Consider the following 18,379-nt stretch of genomic DNA (forward strand, 5'->3'; position numbering starts at 1 on the left):
GTTACTATTGGGGTTTTGTTGCTGAATTAAGTACGATATGCTAAATATAGAACTGTCTTTCTTTAAGGGGATTCCTGTCTGTAATGCCATCAGTTCTGGTAATCCCTTATCCTTCTGCTCAGATTCCTGAGTGGGTCATTCTTACTCATGCTGTTAAAGCCTAGTATTTAATTAGAAACTACTCTGTTATAGTATCCTTCTCCCCATATCTTTTTCTTTTTTTTCAAAGTGCTCTGATTTGGGCAATGCATTGGCATTTTAACATTCCACTAATGAAAACCATTGCTCATTCTGTTCTAATGGAATTCTGTCATTGTTCAGCTGTACTGTGCTATACCAGATTTTGCCTTTCAAGACTCATTAGTTACACTTGGAGAGTTGACAACTGTATAAACTGTGCAAGAGAATGTGGAGATGCTCTGGGTGCAAGCAGATGTGAGCTCACTTAGCCCACGAGCCAAAGTGGGCAAACCAGTGCCAGATCCATGCCGGAAGCCATATAGCCGCATTAGCGTGGCTTTGCGCCCAAGCTCATATGCAAAGGACTGATGTGGCTATATGGCTTCCGGACCAGCCTTGGCAGCTCAGCGCAAAGGCAGAGCAAGTTCATGTCTGCAGTTGTCTGTGCAGACTTACCCTAAATAACTTCACAGCAACAGTATATTCTTTGGGAGTTTAGGGTTTGGTTAAAAACGTGCTGTGAGACAGACCATTAGCTTGGGTAAATCATGTTTTACTTGCTGTCAGCTGTAGATGAAACTGGTAATAGACTGCAGACTGGAGATTATTTGTCTGTTCTACTACTTAAGCTTACCATTTGTTAAGGATGAAAAATCTGACTGAAACACTCAGAGGCCAGTACTGAGGTTTGCAATCTAAATTTTCTACCATGACTATAAATCAGTGCCTGATATGGTCAATATAATGTCTATTCAGAAGGAAAATACAGATCTCTAAAAGGCTGCAAAATCTATCTTTTTTTGTATTTACCATTAAATATAAACCAAGAGGACAGTCTTGACTGGTTTTACATGAATGACAATATGTGCAACACTAGTTCTTCTAATCCGTTCCTGGTACTGAGAGATACTTTCTGTGTTGTCGTGACAAATGCATGTAATTTAACTGAAGACTGAATGGGAAAGGACAGATAACATAAGCTTCTGGACAGTTTTGGCTTGGTTTTTTCTGCTACATATGAATTAAACCATTCCCTCTGGTCATTCTTTCCTAAATACCAGTTGCTCTGTTCTTATGCTTGTGCAGCTGCCAAACTAGGGCATAATCAAGTGCAATCAAATTTATGTACTTTATTATCTAGCGAGGTGTTGAGGAGCAGCTGCAAAATGCTGCCTATGGCTCTCTGAGGAGCCTGCTCAGGGCAATGTTTTATAGTGTTCCAAAGCAACTGTATTTTCACGTGGAATTAAATTCCTCTTTGAAACACAGGGCTTTTTCTTCACATTATTAGACTGTGGATTTTTCTCTATATTTTGCCTGTGTTACCTTGCCAGTAGAAAAATATTGGCACCTTGGAACAGGTCTTCCTCGGTGGAGGAGGGTAAACCTTCTGCTGGGTTAATATGGGAAAATCTGCAGGGTACCTGAATGATAATGTGAAGTGTGTATAATGTCCCAATTCTGAACTACCTGTCATGTGTATCACTGTAATGTAAATAATAATAAAAATATATTTCACTCCAGTGAGAAACAAGCTGTTAGCCCTTTCCTAGGATATGCAATCTACAGTTTTTATCGTGGAGAAAGTCAGTCTAGAGATATGAGTTTTAAGGATATGCCTAGAGGGGATAAATATATTTACTTTCAGAGTGAAAAGCAAAACTGTACTTGGATGAAACTGAAAGGGAAGGATTACCAAGGGTAAGATGAACTGGTCAGAGAGCAATTTCACTCATACTGGTTTTGAGTGTTTTCTTTTGCTTGTGCAACCTAGAGGTCCAAACTTTTAAGTGAAAAATGACATGTTGCAAGTTATGCATGTTGTAATGACAAAATTGGACCAACTCAGTACAAATTATTTAGGCAGTGTCAGTAGGGGTCTAGTGATGTGCAATAGAAATCTATAGTCACAGAGTGGGTGTGGAAAGCACTGAAGTGGTTACAAATGTGGTGTGAGCAGTTTGTGACCTGACAGAATTTTTCTACAGTTCTCTAAGAGCTCTAACACACTTAGTATCTCACAAAAGAAACGGCAATGACATGTGAAGCTTGGGGGGCTGGCTGGCTTCCCTCTGTTTCCTTAGGATACAAACATGTATGAACTATAAACAGTTGAATAAATCTGACATTTGTTTATAATCCAAATTTGTGTTTCAAATCCTTTTGCCCTTTTCTTAATCAAAAAACACTTGAAAGAACTGACAGAACAGAAGATCAAGTATTATTAAGATTCTTGGCTTTTCCACAGCTGGAAGCTGCACATCCATATTTAGTAGATAATTTGTTTTCATTTCCATCATGACCTTTGAATTTAGGAAATACTTATTTTTTTATCAGAACAGCTAAAATCAACAAGCCAGCCTGAATTCTGCATGAGCTATACTACAATGTCTCAGATCTCCTTTATCAGTCAGTGATCAAAGGTTGCTGTTCATCCCCTCCGGCATTCGTGGATGTATCAGAGTAGTCTTGCATACGGGGCTATTTAGGAGGAAGCAGTGGCAGAATAGCCATTGGAGATCGATTCTCACTGTGTACTGTACAAAGTCCTGCCTTGTTTACATTAGATCATAAAAACAGATTTCCTATTGTACACTAAGAAAATACAATGCGCTATGTGAATTCCTGGCAGGATTTTTGCCAGATTTATGTCAGTTTATCATTAACCATTACAAGTATTGGGTAATAAGGAAAAGGAGATCTCAACATTTTGGGTAAAAAATAAAACTCGTACTATTTATAAAGCATAATTTTAAAAACAGAATCTCAAAAAGCTGCATGTTATGATGTACTAGAAATATAGATCTGGTTTCTTTTTTATAATTCAGTTTTTGCAGCAGCCTAGCTTTAAAATTAAACACAATCAGTGCAAACAGTGTATTGCAGTCAACGAGGTCTTCTAACATATTGTTCATTGTTTGAAGATCAAGAGCCAGATTTTCCATCATGCTTGATACCTTTGAGTTTCCATTGTGTTTAGTGAAATATCTATATACTGAGGCGCTCAAGTGCTATTTGTGGCTGATAAGCTAACTGTACAGAACCTGCTGCAACAGTCCTATTTGTAAAACAGCTACCACTTTTGTATTTGGGTTTTTTTGAGCATAGACACTATTTCATTTATATGAAGACATTTAAACTTTAAAAATGCTGTTTGCTATTATTTGATTTTCAAAGGAGAGGAACCTTAGTAGCCCCCTGGATCTTCAGGAGGATTCCAGACTTCTTGTCTCCTTTGAAAATCATACTGGAATACTATGAAACATTTAATAATACATGACATCAGGAATTATACCACTGACTACAAGTGATCGCGGTAGTTCCTTATTTTTGTGCAGATCAGTGGAAGCCTGTTAGTACCCCAGCAGTCTGCAAAACTATTGGAGCCTGAGTAAAATTTGTAGAGAGCCTAGGTGTCATTTTATTGCCTGTCTGGGCTGTACACAAACACCATGGAAAGGGTGTTCATCTATACAAATGGGCTGCCCTTCTACAAGTGCACAAGACATACCTGATCCAGCTTAGTTCAGGGTGTGAGCATGGATTATTGCAGGATTTTACCTTCCTCTGTACTTAGACAAATGGTGTCATGCCACATGAGAGGTCCTGGCATCACTTAGAGATGGGTGGATGGGACTGGAGGTGTAGGGTGACACCAGCTTTCAACTAAGACGCTGTGTGATTGTCTGTAATATATGTACAGGTAGAGACCGGCAGATGTGCTAACTAGCTGATTGTGCACGTATGGGCAGGAGGCATTTTTTCCTGTGCAGTGTGATATGACAGCTGGAGGTGAAAAAACAAAATTAGAATATACCACTGTAAGTAAGGTCAGACCATGTAGGGTAAAGCAGAGACAGGGATGGGCTACGGTCCTCCCACCAGTACTACTGTCACTCTGGCATGTGATGAGAGCAGCAGGCTTCTCTAATGCAGCCTTAGCGGTCTTGCTCTGTAGGTATTTGGTCATGTTAGAAGAAAACAAAAGAATATCCTGGAAACTGCCTTGGTTTCAACTGGGATAGAGTTACTTTTTCTTCTCAGTAGCTGGTAGAAGAAAAAGTCATTCTGATCCCTCTTTCTCACAGCTGAAATAATTTTAACTGCACTAGACACTAACAGCAAAATCAAGCATCAAACTACCGAAAGAGCCAAAGTTTCTTGCCTCTTCTCTGTCTCTTTCTCTGTTTCTTATCTCTTTTCTCTTTACTCTATAAAGAGCCTTAATTTTCTTGTTGCAAACAGTTCCTGCATAAAAGGTGCCTCTATGGAAGTGAAGCAGCCTGTCATGAAAGCACAGATAGCTGGGCACAGATGAGGGAAAGTCTGATGATCCACTGCAGTACAGAGGTCACTTCAGGCATATCTCTCTTCACTGTAAATTGGTTGTCTTTAAATAAAGTGCCTTAATTTCTCTGTTTCCTTGTCTGTAAAATGGAGATACTGCCTTCCTGAACGATAGTAGGTTATATTAGTAAAGCATTTTAAGATGATTAAATGGCTTGTGCTGTGGAAATGGAGATTATTACCATGTTGAAACTTGAAGGCACTGACCTTGACAAAAAGGTAAGCGACAGCCTGCCTGCATGATCAAGCAGCATTAGTGAAGCCAGCACTTCACTTTCATGATGCTCAACTGTAATATAATCATCTCTAATGTAGCTGTTAGAGGAGCTTCCCAGCCTCACTGGGAGAACTTGCTTAGGAAGGTCTTTTCTGTGGCATGCAATTACAAAATGAGAATGCGAGGGAGGGTATGGGATGAATGAAAACAAACATGATTCTAGGAGCAACTGTTGGTGGTTAATACTTGACCATTACTTCTTGACAGGATTAATGTCTTTCTAATCACACTAATCCCTTCTGATAACTTTATCCATAATCCATCTATTTCAAAGCAACATCCAGATGGCTTCTGCTGGAGAGGAAGACAAAATAAACATGCCGAATGAGGTCTTAACAGCAGCTTCTTGTTTTCTCCCTTTCTGGGGATATAGGTTTTGATCTTAAGGCAGGTAAAAAAATGTGCTTTTATTGGAGAGCAAGAGAAAAAAACTAGAGAACTGCAGAGAAGATAGACATTTCTAATTTTGTAAATAAGTTTGTAAATAAAATACTTCATAAGTACTCTGATGCTTATCAGTGACAGCCAGAACAAGCCTAGAGGTGCTCATAAGGGTTTAGCTACTTGTTTGCATGGGACTAATTAGATTTCTAAGATATTGAAAGAATTCCCTTCCTTATAACATCAAAATTGCTATAGTAGTCTTTGGGGGTTTTACACAGATTTCTCTGAAAGCAGACATGAAACTTACTATGTAATAGTTTCACTGGATTGTACTATTACTAATACTTTAAACAACCTAGTAATAGACTACATTTTTAATGAGTCACATAATAATAATTCCTGGATTTGCTGAGGTCCTCCTCTTCCCTTCTGGTTCCTCCTTCAAAGTTTAATCTAGGTTTCATTAGATCTTCCACTGATCCTGGCTTCGCTCTTATCTGCCTCCCTCAACAAGGACCCCATAAAGAAATAATTTATTGTAACCTTTTATAAATCACATGGAGACTGTCCGAAAAAAGTAAGCAAACTTTAGTGAAGCCATTCTAGATAAAACAATTTAGCTAGGCTTTTTTTAACTAACAATCAGTAATGAAACAATTGAAGTCTTAGTGAAATGATTGTCTAAAATACCTGTCCCGCTAAAATGCTGCAAGTAAATAAACTTTTTTTGAATTATTTGCCATATCTGACTTTTTATCAAAATGCTGCTATTCAGTTTACTGGCTTTCTGAATCTTTCTCCAATAAAAATGTGGCTAGATAGTTCAGAGACAGTCAGAAAAGACAAGACAGATTTGGCTGCATCAGAACAACTTATTTGCCAGAAAACAAAGCAGAGTAAATTTAGAATTACCTAAGTCCCACTAAATAAGCCAGATATCTTCTACTTGTTCAAAATAGAAATACAAACCTTAGATTGTAAACCTGAAAATATTGTGGAGCATCAGGTTTGCATTGTGTAGAGATCTTCAGGTTATCAAAACACAACTTTGAAGAGGCTTGAAAGCCACAGACACATAAGGACCACAGGACAGATATTCACGCATACACAGCAAATACAGCAGTTTTGGAGGCTATTCTTCCAATCATGTGTACTCTAAGCAGACTATTCTAGGCAAAAGAAAAGCCACAGGAAGATCATTTTTACATGTAAATTGGAACAATCAGTGCAGGAGATAAAGAGGTCATGGGGCTCTTTATTTATTATGGTGTCTGTTATTATATCCAGCACCAGATATTTCAAAGCAAGGTGCAAGAAACCTCTTAAATCATAGTAATCAGAGATTTCACTTAAATCCTGCACTGCAAGATTTAGTATCTCATCCAAAACTAATTAACACATATTTTGAAAGCCTTAGGCTTGACATAATTTTTTTTCCCCATACAACTATGGTCCTTAAGCACAAAATTACACTTTTCTGGATTTTTTTTTTTTTTTTGCCAGACTGATTAAAGGGGTGTGATGTACTGTAATTATTCAGAAAAACTGCAGGTTGTTTTTCATTGTCTTAATCCTGTTTTGTCCATTTGGCAATCATTAAAACATGTTATGGAAGCTATGCATGAAACATACATGTGGAAGCTACTTAGGTACACAGTAAGCCAAATTATTTCAATCTATGAATCAAATGTCTGTCCTGCTATTTTAAGCCTAACCAGATTCTGAGGCTTGACAAGAATTAAAGGTACACTGGTTTTCATTCCATTGTGTTTCATGGGAGTCTAGTAGTGGATGGCATGGGAACATCTTTGTTCAGTCCTGGAAGAAGCTTGGGAAACTGTTGGGGAAGTTTTTATGTAGCCAAGAGTGTCTGATGTAAATTAGGTTTAAAGGGAAAACCTGAACATGATACAGTGATCTTAAGTTAAACCATCTGGAAGCTTATTCCTCCTGACTTCCCTATTCCCTAGGAAATAAGAAAAGTATTTTTCTTGTCATTCTTTGGCTACATTATGTGAATGTTAGAGCTCTAGGTATCAACAGTGGGGAACTCCTGTGATGTAACTGTGTTACCTCATACAATAACTGTGATAATCAATGTCTTTTAATCTTTATGCCTTCTGTCCTGTTCCCTCTGACATCAAACATATGAAGTCAAATACAAAATAGTTAATGAGTGATTACTGTCTCATACTAGTTACAGGCATTTTTTTCTGAAAATGATTCTAAGCAATTGCTTAAAATGACATGACCAGTGTTACTCCACAGCCTTTGGAGAACTGCTGCCACGGGTCCCTTAAAACTGAGCCCTGCAGGCCATGGAAAACACAGGGCTTTGTCCAAACACAGACCTTTGTTCAGGCTTCTGTCACACCACACTTACCCCTGTTGCACCTCCATAGTTAATTACTTTTGAGGACTTTCTCATCATAGCATGAACTGAGCATGACTTTATCTGGTGACAGGATAATCTCATTACAGATGATGATCTTGTTAATGAATATCCCCAAGACAGAGCAATCTCATTATTAGCCCCCTCAGGATTTGTCACCTAAGAGCCAGGGTATGATTAGATTCTAGCTGCACAACATCCTCCCAGATCCTAATGGCCCAACATCTTGAGGCTGGAGTAGCACCCCCAAAGGCACGTGAACCACTGGACATACTTAATTGGGATTTTTGTCCATACATACTTCTGGCATACTTCTCAGGTGAACAATCAAGACAGTTCAAGCACTATGTGCAGGGTTCATCTCTCCATTGTTCTGTAGAACACAACACAACACCGCAGCATCAAGGACAACAGAAACAGTGTGGCTCTACCGCATTGATAGTGGCTTCGGGGCAGTGCCAGGACAAGAGGTGTACTCTCTGTCTCCTTGATAGTGCCCTCTCCAAATAATCACTCTGCATGTATCCTGCCTACAAGTTACAGATCTGCTGGTCAACAGTCAGACCTTCTTACCACGGCTGTCTTTCCCTGCATAATATATCTATAAAGAACACTGAAAATTATTACCATGGAAAACATCCAGCTAGTTTAAAATCAACCTGATTTTAATTTTTCCCTTTTTTTTCTGGGAAGGTTAGGGTGGAGCGTGGAATAGTGCTGAAGTCTCGTACAATATAGGTATCTCCTTTAGGCATCTACAAGCTGTTGAACTGGCTCAATGGCCTGTGAAATCTCAGCCTGCAAGAAGAGTTCAGTCCTAGAAATCTAAGAATAACATAGAGCTTGTTTTACAGAAAACTAACACATTAATTTGAGATAATGTATTTAACTTGACTGGTTTATATATAAAAAAAGTTTTAGAATATTTACCCTTCCATATGGTCCCATTCAAGGAAAACGTCAAGGAACTAAGTATCGTTGCTGCTACCGTTATTTTAATGTGTTGTCCTGTGTTTGTACGCAGTGCTTTACAAACATACAGAAAGGTGGAGTTTTTATCAAATACAATAATAAAAGAGATGGAAGAACAATGGTTACAAGAGTGAGAGTTATCGAGATTTTCTAAATGATCCATATTACAATGCAACCCATGTTTCCCCTTGCTCCTACAGTGCTAACAAAACCCATGCTAGAAGAGAGATTGGCAATGCAGAAAAGCAATACATTTTCTTAATTAATCTAGTGGATAGCAGGAACCTGAGCACTAAATCCCACCCATTTGATTTTATTAAATCTACTATAAAGGTTAAGCTGCACTTTAGCATTGGCTCTAGACAACCTCAGTCAGCAGACTGAGGTCAAGGAGATCTCATTCAAGGAGGTACAGCTTAGTAAATGACTATGAGGAAAGGCCTGATAAACAGTTCTGTTTTGGTGAGAAAGCTAGACAGTGGGGCACACCAAATAGTAAATACAGTATTTTATTTCACCTGCCGTTTTCCTGAGATGTGTGCTTTGAAGAGTTTGCAGGGAATTATTCAAAGCTAAATCTCAACGTAAAGCCCCAAGCAACACTGGTGTCACTGGAAACTCAAATCTCAGCCTCAGGTCACTTGGAAACAGCATCAGGGTCTATGTCAGAGCAGCCTAGTGCAAGTTCAGGGACCAAACTAGTGCCCTGTCTAATTTGCCTATAAAAGAGGGTGAGTGGGAGCTAAAGGACCTGGTGGAGAGTTGTGTAGCCATCACATGTGTAGCTTATGTAAAACTGTCCCTTGAAGTTGAGGCAATAAGATTCAGTCCCCATGTGTGTAGCCTGAGCTTGCAAGTTCCTTCAAGTAATCAGGACCTTGCATGGAACAGTTAGGGAACACCCCTTCAGACACAGAGGCTACATACTGGCAAGCTTTTAAAAACACTGATATGGAGGCAATCCTAAGATTGCAAGTAGACATGAATAATTAGAAAATTAGGTTTTCAGCTGCATTAATGTTATGCAAAAGATATTATGTATATGTTGTGTTATCTTTCCACAGCTTAATGTCTGGGCTAGCAGCCCTGGATGCCAAGACTTCCAGTCGATTAGGTATCATAACTGTCACTTACTACCTGTGGACAACATTTGTGGCTGTGATTGTGGGGATAATTATGGTCTCCATTATCCATCCCGGTGGAGCAGCACAGAAGGAGAGCACTGAAGAGGGTGGAAAGCCCATCATGAGCTCTGCAGATGCACTGCTTGACTTAATCCGGTAAGTACATTCATTCTTTCTGCTTTCTGAAGGTAACATTTTGTATATAACTGCATGAGGAACTGTGGCCTGAGGATAAGTTCTGAACCTAAGGACGAATATTTTGTTTAAATTGAGAAAAAGTAAATTTCAGAAGATGATTTTCAAGTTATCAGATGTTTATACTGGCTGTTTCTAGTAAAATTTAAATGAGTGGCCACCAAATGTATCAGAAGTACTAACAACAGTGGGGTAAGGTTTTTTTACCCCCACAGAATCACATGTAGCCTGTGGACCTCACCACCAAATTATTAAGATCAAGAGAGTATTAAAATGTAATGTTATTTAAATAAGGGTAGACAGTTGTAATAGGCAAAACCATAAATATAGGGGCTGAGATCCACATTTTTCAGGAAATAATTCTTTAAAAGTGCTGTCACAAGTGCTCATAGAAACTCTTAGATAAAGGACAGAATTAGAAAGGCCACTGTTGTGATCTTTTTTATTCCTTATTTTTGTCATATTATTTGTTGTGCTTTGTGGATTTTTCTTGTTTGTTTTACTTGGTTTGGCAGAAGGGAGGGTTGTTCTTTTGTACCAGCATTAGAGCTTTGATGGTATTTTGATAGCCTTGCCTGAATATCCCTCTTTGTCTCAACACTTCAAGTGCTAGTGGGATTGGTTTCCTGACTGACATATATGTGCCTTAGATTTATTTTGCTCACGCAGAAAGACCAAGTTTTGCTTTTGGTTGGTAGTTCCTACACTGAGCAAGGGCTTTTTGGCCAAGTGTGTATCTGAACCACAAAGTTCTCTTTGGAATTTGACTTATTGAAATTAAAAATTTTGCACAGTTTGTCTTTCAAAAACCCAAATTCCTGACCCTGACAGGGTGTCAGAACACAAAATACTTTAATTAGAGTTACTAGGACCTCAAATCATAAGGAAATGGAATGAAAAGGTTATAAAAATAATTTTTTTTTCTCCTCTGAGTTGCTCTTAGCCAGGCCATCTGAAACCTGCATGTTTTTCTCTTGTATCAATGTCTTACTGAGAACAGGCCAAATTATATTAGTCATGGAGCAGCAGCTGAGAGTACTTGCTTTTGTAGCTTTCCAGAAAGCCACCATCTTCATTTGCAATGGGAAGATGCTCACTTCATGGCATTTGTATCTCCCCAGTGACTTCAGCAGGATGTCTGTGCAGTGGAATTCATACATGTATGTTTGTGATACAATGTTAAGTCACGTGATTCTGTTTCTGCTGCGTAAAGGACTGTAATTCATATACCAAGAGGAAGGAATTAAGCAGTTGCTGGAGCTCTGAATCCCTTAGTATGACAGAGTAGCATAAGAAGTAAAAGGGAATTTGATAAAACTGTAATCTTAATGATTATCTTCACAGTGGCAGTGTCTGGAAACCCTTTCTGGCATGCTGAGCTGTTTCTAAGATCTCAGTCTTAGACAAGTGAAGGCATAGTGAGATGTGGTGCAATGTTATAGCCAAACTGACCTTAGGGCTGTCTCTGGAAAAGGGTCTCCCTCACCATAGGCTCTCATCCCCTTCCTCACACCAGCCCAGTTGCTTTTTGAGACCCAGAGTAAGCTAGTTCATGGATGAATAGTAATTTGGGCATGTAAAATCTAAATTCAGATCCACAGTACTATGTTTGCATAAAATGACCAAATGTCTGTATGACTAGAACCTGAGATCCAAGTTATGATTTCATCTCTTCACCTCTGCCTGGCTAGTCCCTGTACACCACAGGTTTAGTGGTGAGGTTTGGGAATACTTATTCTGCTGAGCTTCACTGCAGGTAAAAATACTGTGTCCTGATCTAAACATCTCAAAGTCTCATCTATAATGTCACTTCCTACAAGCATTTACCTGAGCAAACGATAATGGTTTGCATGCATATGTCAGGTATTCATGTTTCCAGCCAGATGTGTACTTTTAATCTGTGAAACCTTAAAGTCTTCCCTGGTTTGGATAGGTGTCAACAATGACAGGTCAAGGGACAACTCTCATCACCAAAGCTTAAAAAGAGAGAATAAAGCTCACTCTCCTTTTGCAGCAGTCACATCTGATTCTTTCTACCCTGAGTGCACAAACTGATGGTTTTTATTCCTCCAGTACAGAAATAATCACATTTACTAAATAAATAAATAAGAATAACACAATTGCGGGGAATAGGCTTTCAGCCTAGGCAAACAGTATGGGTGAAATCCTGGCTCTGCTGAAGCCAGTTGCAAACCTCCTAAATATCAATGTGGAAGTCTGGATTAAATGTAATGATGTATCTGCTGGTTTGAGCTAGAAAAGCTGATCCTTTAGCTCAATGATAAATCACTTCCATTCACAGCTGGAGACCATCTTTTTCAGCCCAGATTGGCTTATCTTCTCAATTCATTAATTTCCTCTCAATTTATCAATTGCATATGTGCACAGAAGTTTACACAGGAAATATCTGGTATTCTGCAAATGAAGAATGCTAAATGTACAAGTGGAGAGATGATATATGTGACATAATTGTGGGGTTTATTTTAAAAGTATGACTGTTGGCATGGTGATACACATATTCACCTTCACTGATTTCAGGTTTGAAGCCACTTTAAAATTATGAAATGTATTATTATTTCTTGTGATGTGATATATGACATTGGTACATCTGGAATTTTTGGCAGGGAGGATGTTGCTAGAAATCTAATTTCTTGACATTTTGGGTGAGGATTTTGCTTTTAGAAGTGGTTTTAATCAGAAATTAAAGAATGTACTGATTTAGCAATAAATGGAACCAAGAACTACTGCAGAGCCTCATGGTCATCCTAAATATCTGCAACGTTAATCAATAATAATACTACTATTCTGCATTATTTTGCAGATGGTGCTTCCCTAGTATATTTGTCTGTTACGTAAAAAAATCCCCAGCAATAAAACCTGCAGTGTATATGACTTGATTAGGACCTAACAGTGGCACTGAACTGCATAATTCTAAAATGGCTCTAAACCTCACATCAACCAGGAAATATATAATCTTACCAACATATTGAATTTCATGCCTCAAAAATTGTATGCACAAGTCAACTGATTTTTGCTGTGCTAAACAGCAGTACCTGAAAGACTTCCTTTCTAAGGGGAACCGGAAGAGTTTGGGGACAAGATCTGTGGATATGAATCTGCCCCTACTGATTTACTTCTAGATTCAATCTGGGAAGAGGCACCACTGAATGCAGCAAAATAGAAGCGTTGTCAACATTCAATTAGTCTTTATACCTAAAATGCTTAGTGTTGCTTTGGCCTTAAATGTCTGAATTTTTGCTTTAATCTGATCCATCTTAAAACCAACTACATCTTCTGCTGTCTTGTGGAAGATACCTGTATAACTACATAGTTCACCTTCGTACCTGTGCAGGAACCTCCCCTTGCATAACATGTCCCTCTCCATTGGCAGTGTGCCAGGACCCAGCCTAAGGACAAGTAATTCAGAATGCAGCTGTGAGTCTGAAGCTATGCAGGAGACTGTTCTGATGATGCTTCTCTCTTTAGCTGCCACTTTATTACTACTTTGAGACAGATGTACAAATCTACTGTAATTATATTCAAGGTTTCTGGTGCAAGCACTGCAAGGCTCATGAAAGTATATTTTCTTCCATATTTCAAACTATAAATCCTCAGGCTAAGGATCATCTTGTTCTTTTTAATGCACCTGGTGCTTTATGAATTTTAACGTATTTATTCTCACGGTGTGCAATACTTCTGTGAGGTAGGCAAGGACCATTTTCCTTTCTTACAGCTAGAGAACCAAGACATATGGAAAAGTAATTACCTCACTGAGGATTGTTCAGAAAAATCTGTGGTGCCAGGGGAAATATTCTGAGCTCTATGAGACCTAGCAGGGGTCTTGTTCCAGGAATGTGGCTTTTGAGGCACCCCAATGGAAGTAATAGCAGTGAATCAACACACATCTTTACCTTCTTTTTCCTGTGTGAATTACCAAAATTAACTCTGTACTATGTCCCCAAAAAGAAAAGTGAATTTTTAGTAGTCTTTTGTGAGTTAAGAAATGAAAAAAGGCAAGGTAAAATTTTAAAAAATAATTCAGACCTTGAGTGTTTTGTTCAAAAGAACAAAAAGGGACATACCTACAGAAATAAGTGTTCAATTTAAAATACTGAGGTTTGTTTAATTCTGCAACATATATTCACCTGACAAGCAGAATAGAAAATGTCTATAAACTGGGGATGAACACTTGTAAAACAAGATATATGGCTCAGGACCACACTGTTTATATTAGCTGGTAATATTTCCACCACATTCTGTTGCCATTATCAAAATACCTTTGATATAGAAGGGTAAATCCTGCTGCAACTTAAATCATGCTACTTGCATTTGTCACTGAGGGAAATAAAATTTGGCTTATGAGATAAAAACAAACAAGCAAACACCATAAACATTCACGTGAGGAAACAAATCCTAGCCAAACTGGACATTCACCCTCCTGTTTTATATAAGGTTTGTTGTATGTGCAAATCTGGGCACCAGCAAGTGCAAGGTTCACACACATTTTTAGTTTTTCTTAAGTATCAACTGACAATATGACGTTGCAAGCTTATTCAGTTCAAAAGCTCCAAATAAAAAAATTCTGTGAATAAAGGATCAAATCGTGCCTTAACCCATGACACACAGATTGGTACATTTCTGAAGTTTACTGGAAGGATAAGTCAGAGCATTTTACCACTGAATATTCAGGATTGCATCCAATTTGACAGCAGGTACCGGGAAACTCAATCTGGCTTAACCAAGAGAGGGGTTTTGGTTTTTTATACCATTAATAGTTAGAAGAGGATATAAACACTGTAAAGGATTTACGTTTTCATGGGAATCCGGAGCACTCTTTAAAATAATTTCCTTTCCCATTTTTCAAGCTAAGAGCTATATTCTATTTTATTGAAATTGTGTTTCTTGAAAATAGGGCAGGAGAAACTCACTATCTGCTGTAGTTTGGAAAAAGTCCAGGCTGTGCAAAACCAGAAATCACCCTTTTAAAAGTTAATGGCTGAAGACTGAATTGTATTTACATGCAATAAGATGTTTGAGTGCATAAAATGATCCAGAGTTTAAACTATGAAAGAACCTTTTCAAATAACTTTGCCCTACATTCATTTATCTTTTGCCAAAAGCTGCTGTGTACTCTAAGTATTTACCTCTCCCCTATGGCAAACTACCATTTTTTACTCATTTCAGATTGCCAGTTTTCTTTTATGTCACAAAACCAGCCTGGTGCCATCACTGTTCTGCACTGTATGTGACCAGATGTTCATTTCTAGTTAATTTTTAAGCAGTTCAGCCTGCACAGAAGCCTGAACCTCAAGTATTTACAAAGGACTCTGAAGCCCCTAAATGTGTGGTTCCTATTTGGCACAAAAAGAAACCAATATGGAAAAAAGATAATTCCACGATGAAAACAGTGCTGGGGAGATGGATTATGAAGCAGTTTCTGCTTTCTGGTCAGGAGACCTTCATCACAGAGGTGGAGGTGCACAGGGGCCAGGAGCTAAAACTGCATTGGGAAAGCTTTAACCCTGAAGGGGAATAAATCATCCATCCTTCTGACAATTGGCTTGGACATCTTCCAGTGTAAACATACACTTTTTATGAAATAACTTCACCTTGCTGGAACCATAGTGGAAATGCATTGGGCCTGTCACATTACCTTTGATATGATTCAGCCTTTTCAAGATTCCTAAAGATGTGATGCACCTGTGCTTCCACTCCAAAGAATTATTTTCTCAGAAAGCCATAGCCCTGTTGGGACTGTGTCAGGACATTTTCTTTCAGAAGAAGTGGGGTAGGGAGGTTCACCCTCCAGATCCCTTACTGGAAATGAAAGGCCATGCAGAAGTGTCACCCTCAGGACAGATAAAAAGTCCATGTGTTTGGCAAAATGATTCCACAATATGAGTTCTGCTCTGATTTGCAAAAAGAGACGAGCAAGACAAAATGACTTAGACCCAATCAGTAATTTTTGCATTCTGTTAGTATCTTTTATCACAATAGTGAGGATTTAAATGCCTCATTAATTCTGAAAAAGCCTTTTTTGGTCCTTTTAGCAGGAGGCAGTAAGATTGATACTGAGAATAGAGATGAGGCACAGGAGGTGAATACTGATGTGCAAGATTGCATCCTCCCATGGGCCCTGAGATAGGTCATTTGTTCAGTCTTGCTGAATTAAATTTTTCCCTTGATTTCAGGAATGCAAACCCTGATGGAGCCCACTGACACCAGCAGGAAAGTATTTCAGAGGTATACACATATGACTAAGGACAGGATTTGTGGCTCATGTGGTACAGTAACAGTAGTCAGGAGTCTACACAGTGGATGATGAAATCATGCAAAGGACAGCAAAAGGAAACAAATTTTTGAGATTAGGATAATGTCACTGAGAAGGGCCTCAGCCTATAGTAAATAGGAGCCAGAGTGCTGTTCATTCCTGTGCACAGCCGTAAAACCTGGAAACTTTAAAGTTGTTGTGTCAAGCTACTCAGACTCCATTTTTACTCTCTTTGTATCCCTGACGTATAGAGTGACAGGGTAAGATCTCACACACTGAAGTATTAGAATACTGTCAAATAACCAGTCTTAAAGCAATGTTCTTGCAGGCTCAGCTATGCTAGTTCAGATTTGAGAGCAGAGTGTCCAAAGGTGTTTTATGCCGAGCGTAAATATAGGCCAATAAAATATTACAAGGACGCGTATGTAGCAAAACCCCAGTCTGTCTGGTGGCTTTAATTCCACAGCATGGGGAACTGCAGCCAAAGGCTGTCTGGTGTGGCAGGGATTAGGTACTGATAACATCAAAGTCTGAGAACAAAACCAGATTGCTGCTGCAGAGCAGAGTGCCCCAGAGGGAATGGGTGTTCTGAGTCAAGGCAACAGCATCTGCCATACCTGTGGCTGCTCTTATGCTAGAGCAGCTGGCCTAATTTCTTAATAAAAAGATCTGCAAAAGCTGAATGCTTTGAGTTAACAGATGTTGTAGTCAGGACTCTGAACGAGTATTTCAGATATTCAGTAGTATAACTGCAACCAGAGTCTGGCGTATTATTTCTAATAGAAGTCACCCAGGAGCCATCAAACTGGCTACCCCAGTAGCTGTAGGCTAATATTCTGTGGACAATTCAGCTAACAGCATGAGTAGTAAAGCAGTTTAACAGTGTTGATATTTCTATCACTACTGTAGTTCTCAGAGTCAGAAACCTTTCAAAGGGAGCAAGAGGGCTCCCATGTCCTGTGGGCAGGGCAGTGCCAAGGCACAGCCTGAGCTGAAAAACGGCTTCCTAACACAATTCAGCTTCCTAAAGCCGCAGAAATCTGGGGGAGCAAAACTGAACAAATAGTGGTAATTGGTAGGTTAATTGCTGGGAGACAATAGAGAAGGAAAGATGACCTCCTACTTTCAGCAGTGATAAGGTGCTAAGTAGTCCTGTGTGAAATGGGAAGCTGCACCCTCACTGCTCCTTAGACCAGGTGCTGTCTATACTTAATACAAGTTGTCAGGATTTTCATCAAATTCCATGGCTACCAAACCACAGAACACACGTTGCCTTAGTTATATATACACACTTCTAACTCAATACATCCTTACATCTGAATCCTCTTATCCCACACAGAATTAAGGAAGCACTCCAAAATTTGCTAGTGGAAAGAACCATCACAGCAGGATGTAATCAGACAAGGTGTTTAGCAGGTCACTTATGCATAGATGCTGCTGTCACAGCAAATGCAGGCCAGGTGTGCTGTGCCAGCTGTTGTTCAATAGCTCACAATCTGTAGAAGGTTCACTGCGCTGATATTGAATTTTCATGCACATTCACTCTTTTAGCCGGTGTTGAATGCCTCTGTTCTGTCTGGCAGAATTCCTGAAGCAGAAGATGCTCTGGGAAATGTCCTTCCACAGGGCAGGCAGTATCTAGCTCTTAATTTTTTATGTAACCAGAAACTCTGTGTCTCAGTTTCTGTTTTACACTCACATCTTTGTCTTAGACCTAAGTTTATCTATGTTCCACACCAGCCTCACTCACTGTTATTCTCTATATTTAATTTCCTATTACTATGTAAAATTATTTCTGCTAGGAATGCTGAATTCTACCACTATTATTTTGTGTCCTGTATCTTGTAAGCAGTCTGAAAGTAATGCTGGAAATTGAGAAGCATTTTACCTGCTTAGCTTTCTTAATTGAATAAACACAACAGCATTCATAGATGGTGACAGCAATGATTAGCTCAGCTTGCAATATTGCCTGGCAGTATCTTTAATTCAAAATATGTCAGTGATAAACACTGTGCTGTTCTGAGTGGAGGAGCAGCCTCACTTTATGATCCTGACACCAGATCCATGTGAGTAGATCTTTTGTCTTGTCCGGAATTGCAGTAAAGCTAGTAGAGATCTGCAGGGGCCAATGTGATTGCAGGCTGAATGCCTGGAAAATAGGTGGGCAGAGGCTGCAACACCCTGCCATTAATTTTGTAATGTGTTTGAGCAAATGCAACTGTCTGGATTTTGTGCTA

At 39.0% G+C, this 18,379-nt stretch overlaps 1 protein-coding gene across 3 annotated transcripts in view; it reads left to right on the forward strand.

The window, feature by feature from the left end:
• SLC1A7 (solute carrier family 1 member 7) overlaps positions 1-18,379 on the forward strand; it is a 65,685-nt gene that overhangs the window by 7,196 nt on the left and 40,110 nt on the right. For all 3 annotated transcript variants that reach the window (XM_080406286.1, XM_080406284.1, XM_080406285.1), the window contains exon 3: positions 9,617-9,832. In XM_080406286.1, coding sequence (XP_080262412.1) covers positions 9,617-9,832 — 216 coding nt within the window. The remainder of the gene's footprint in view (positions 1-9,616; positions 9,833-18,379) is intronic.

The sequence above is a fragment of the Falco punctatus genome, assembly GCF_963210335.1.
Source record: "Falco punctatus genome assembly, chromosome: 11".
Taxonomy (NCBI): Eukaryota; Metazoa; Chordata; class Aves; order Falconiformes; family Falconidae; genus Falco; species Falco punctatus.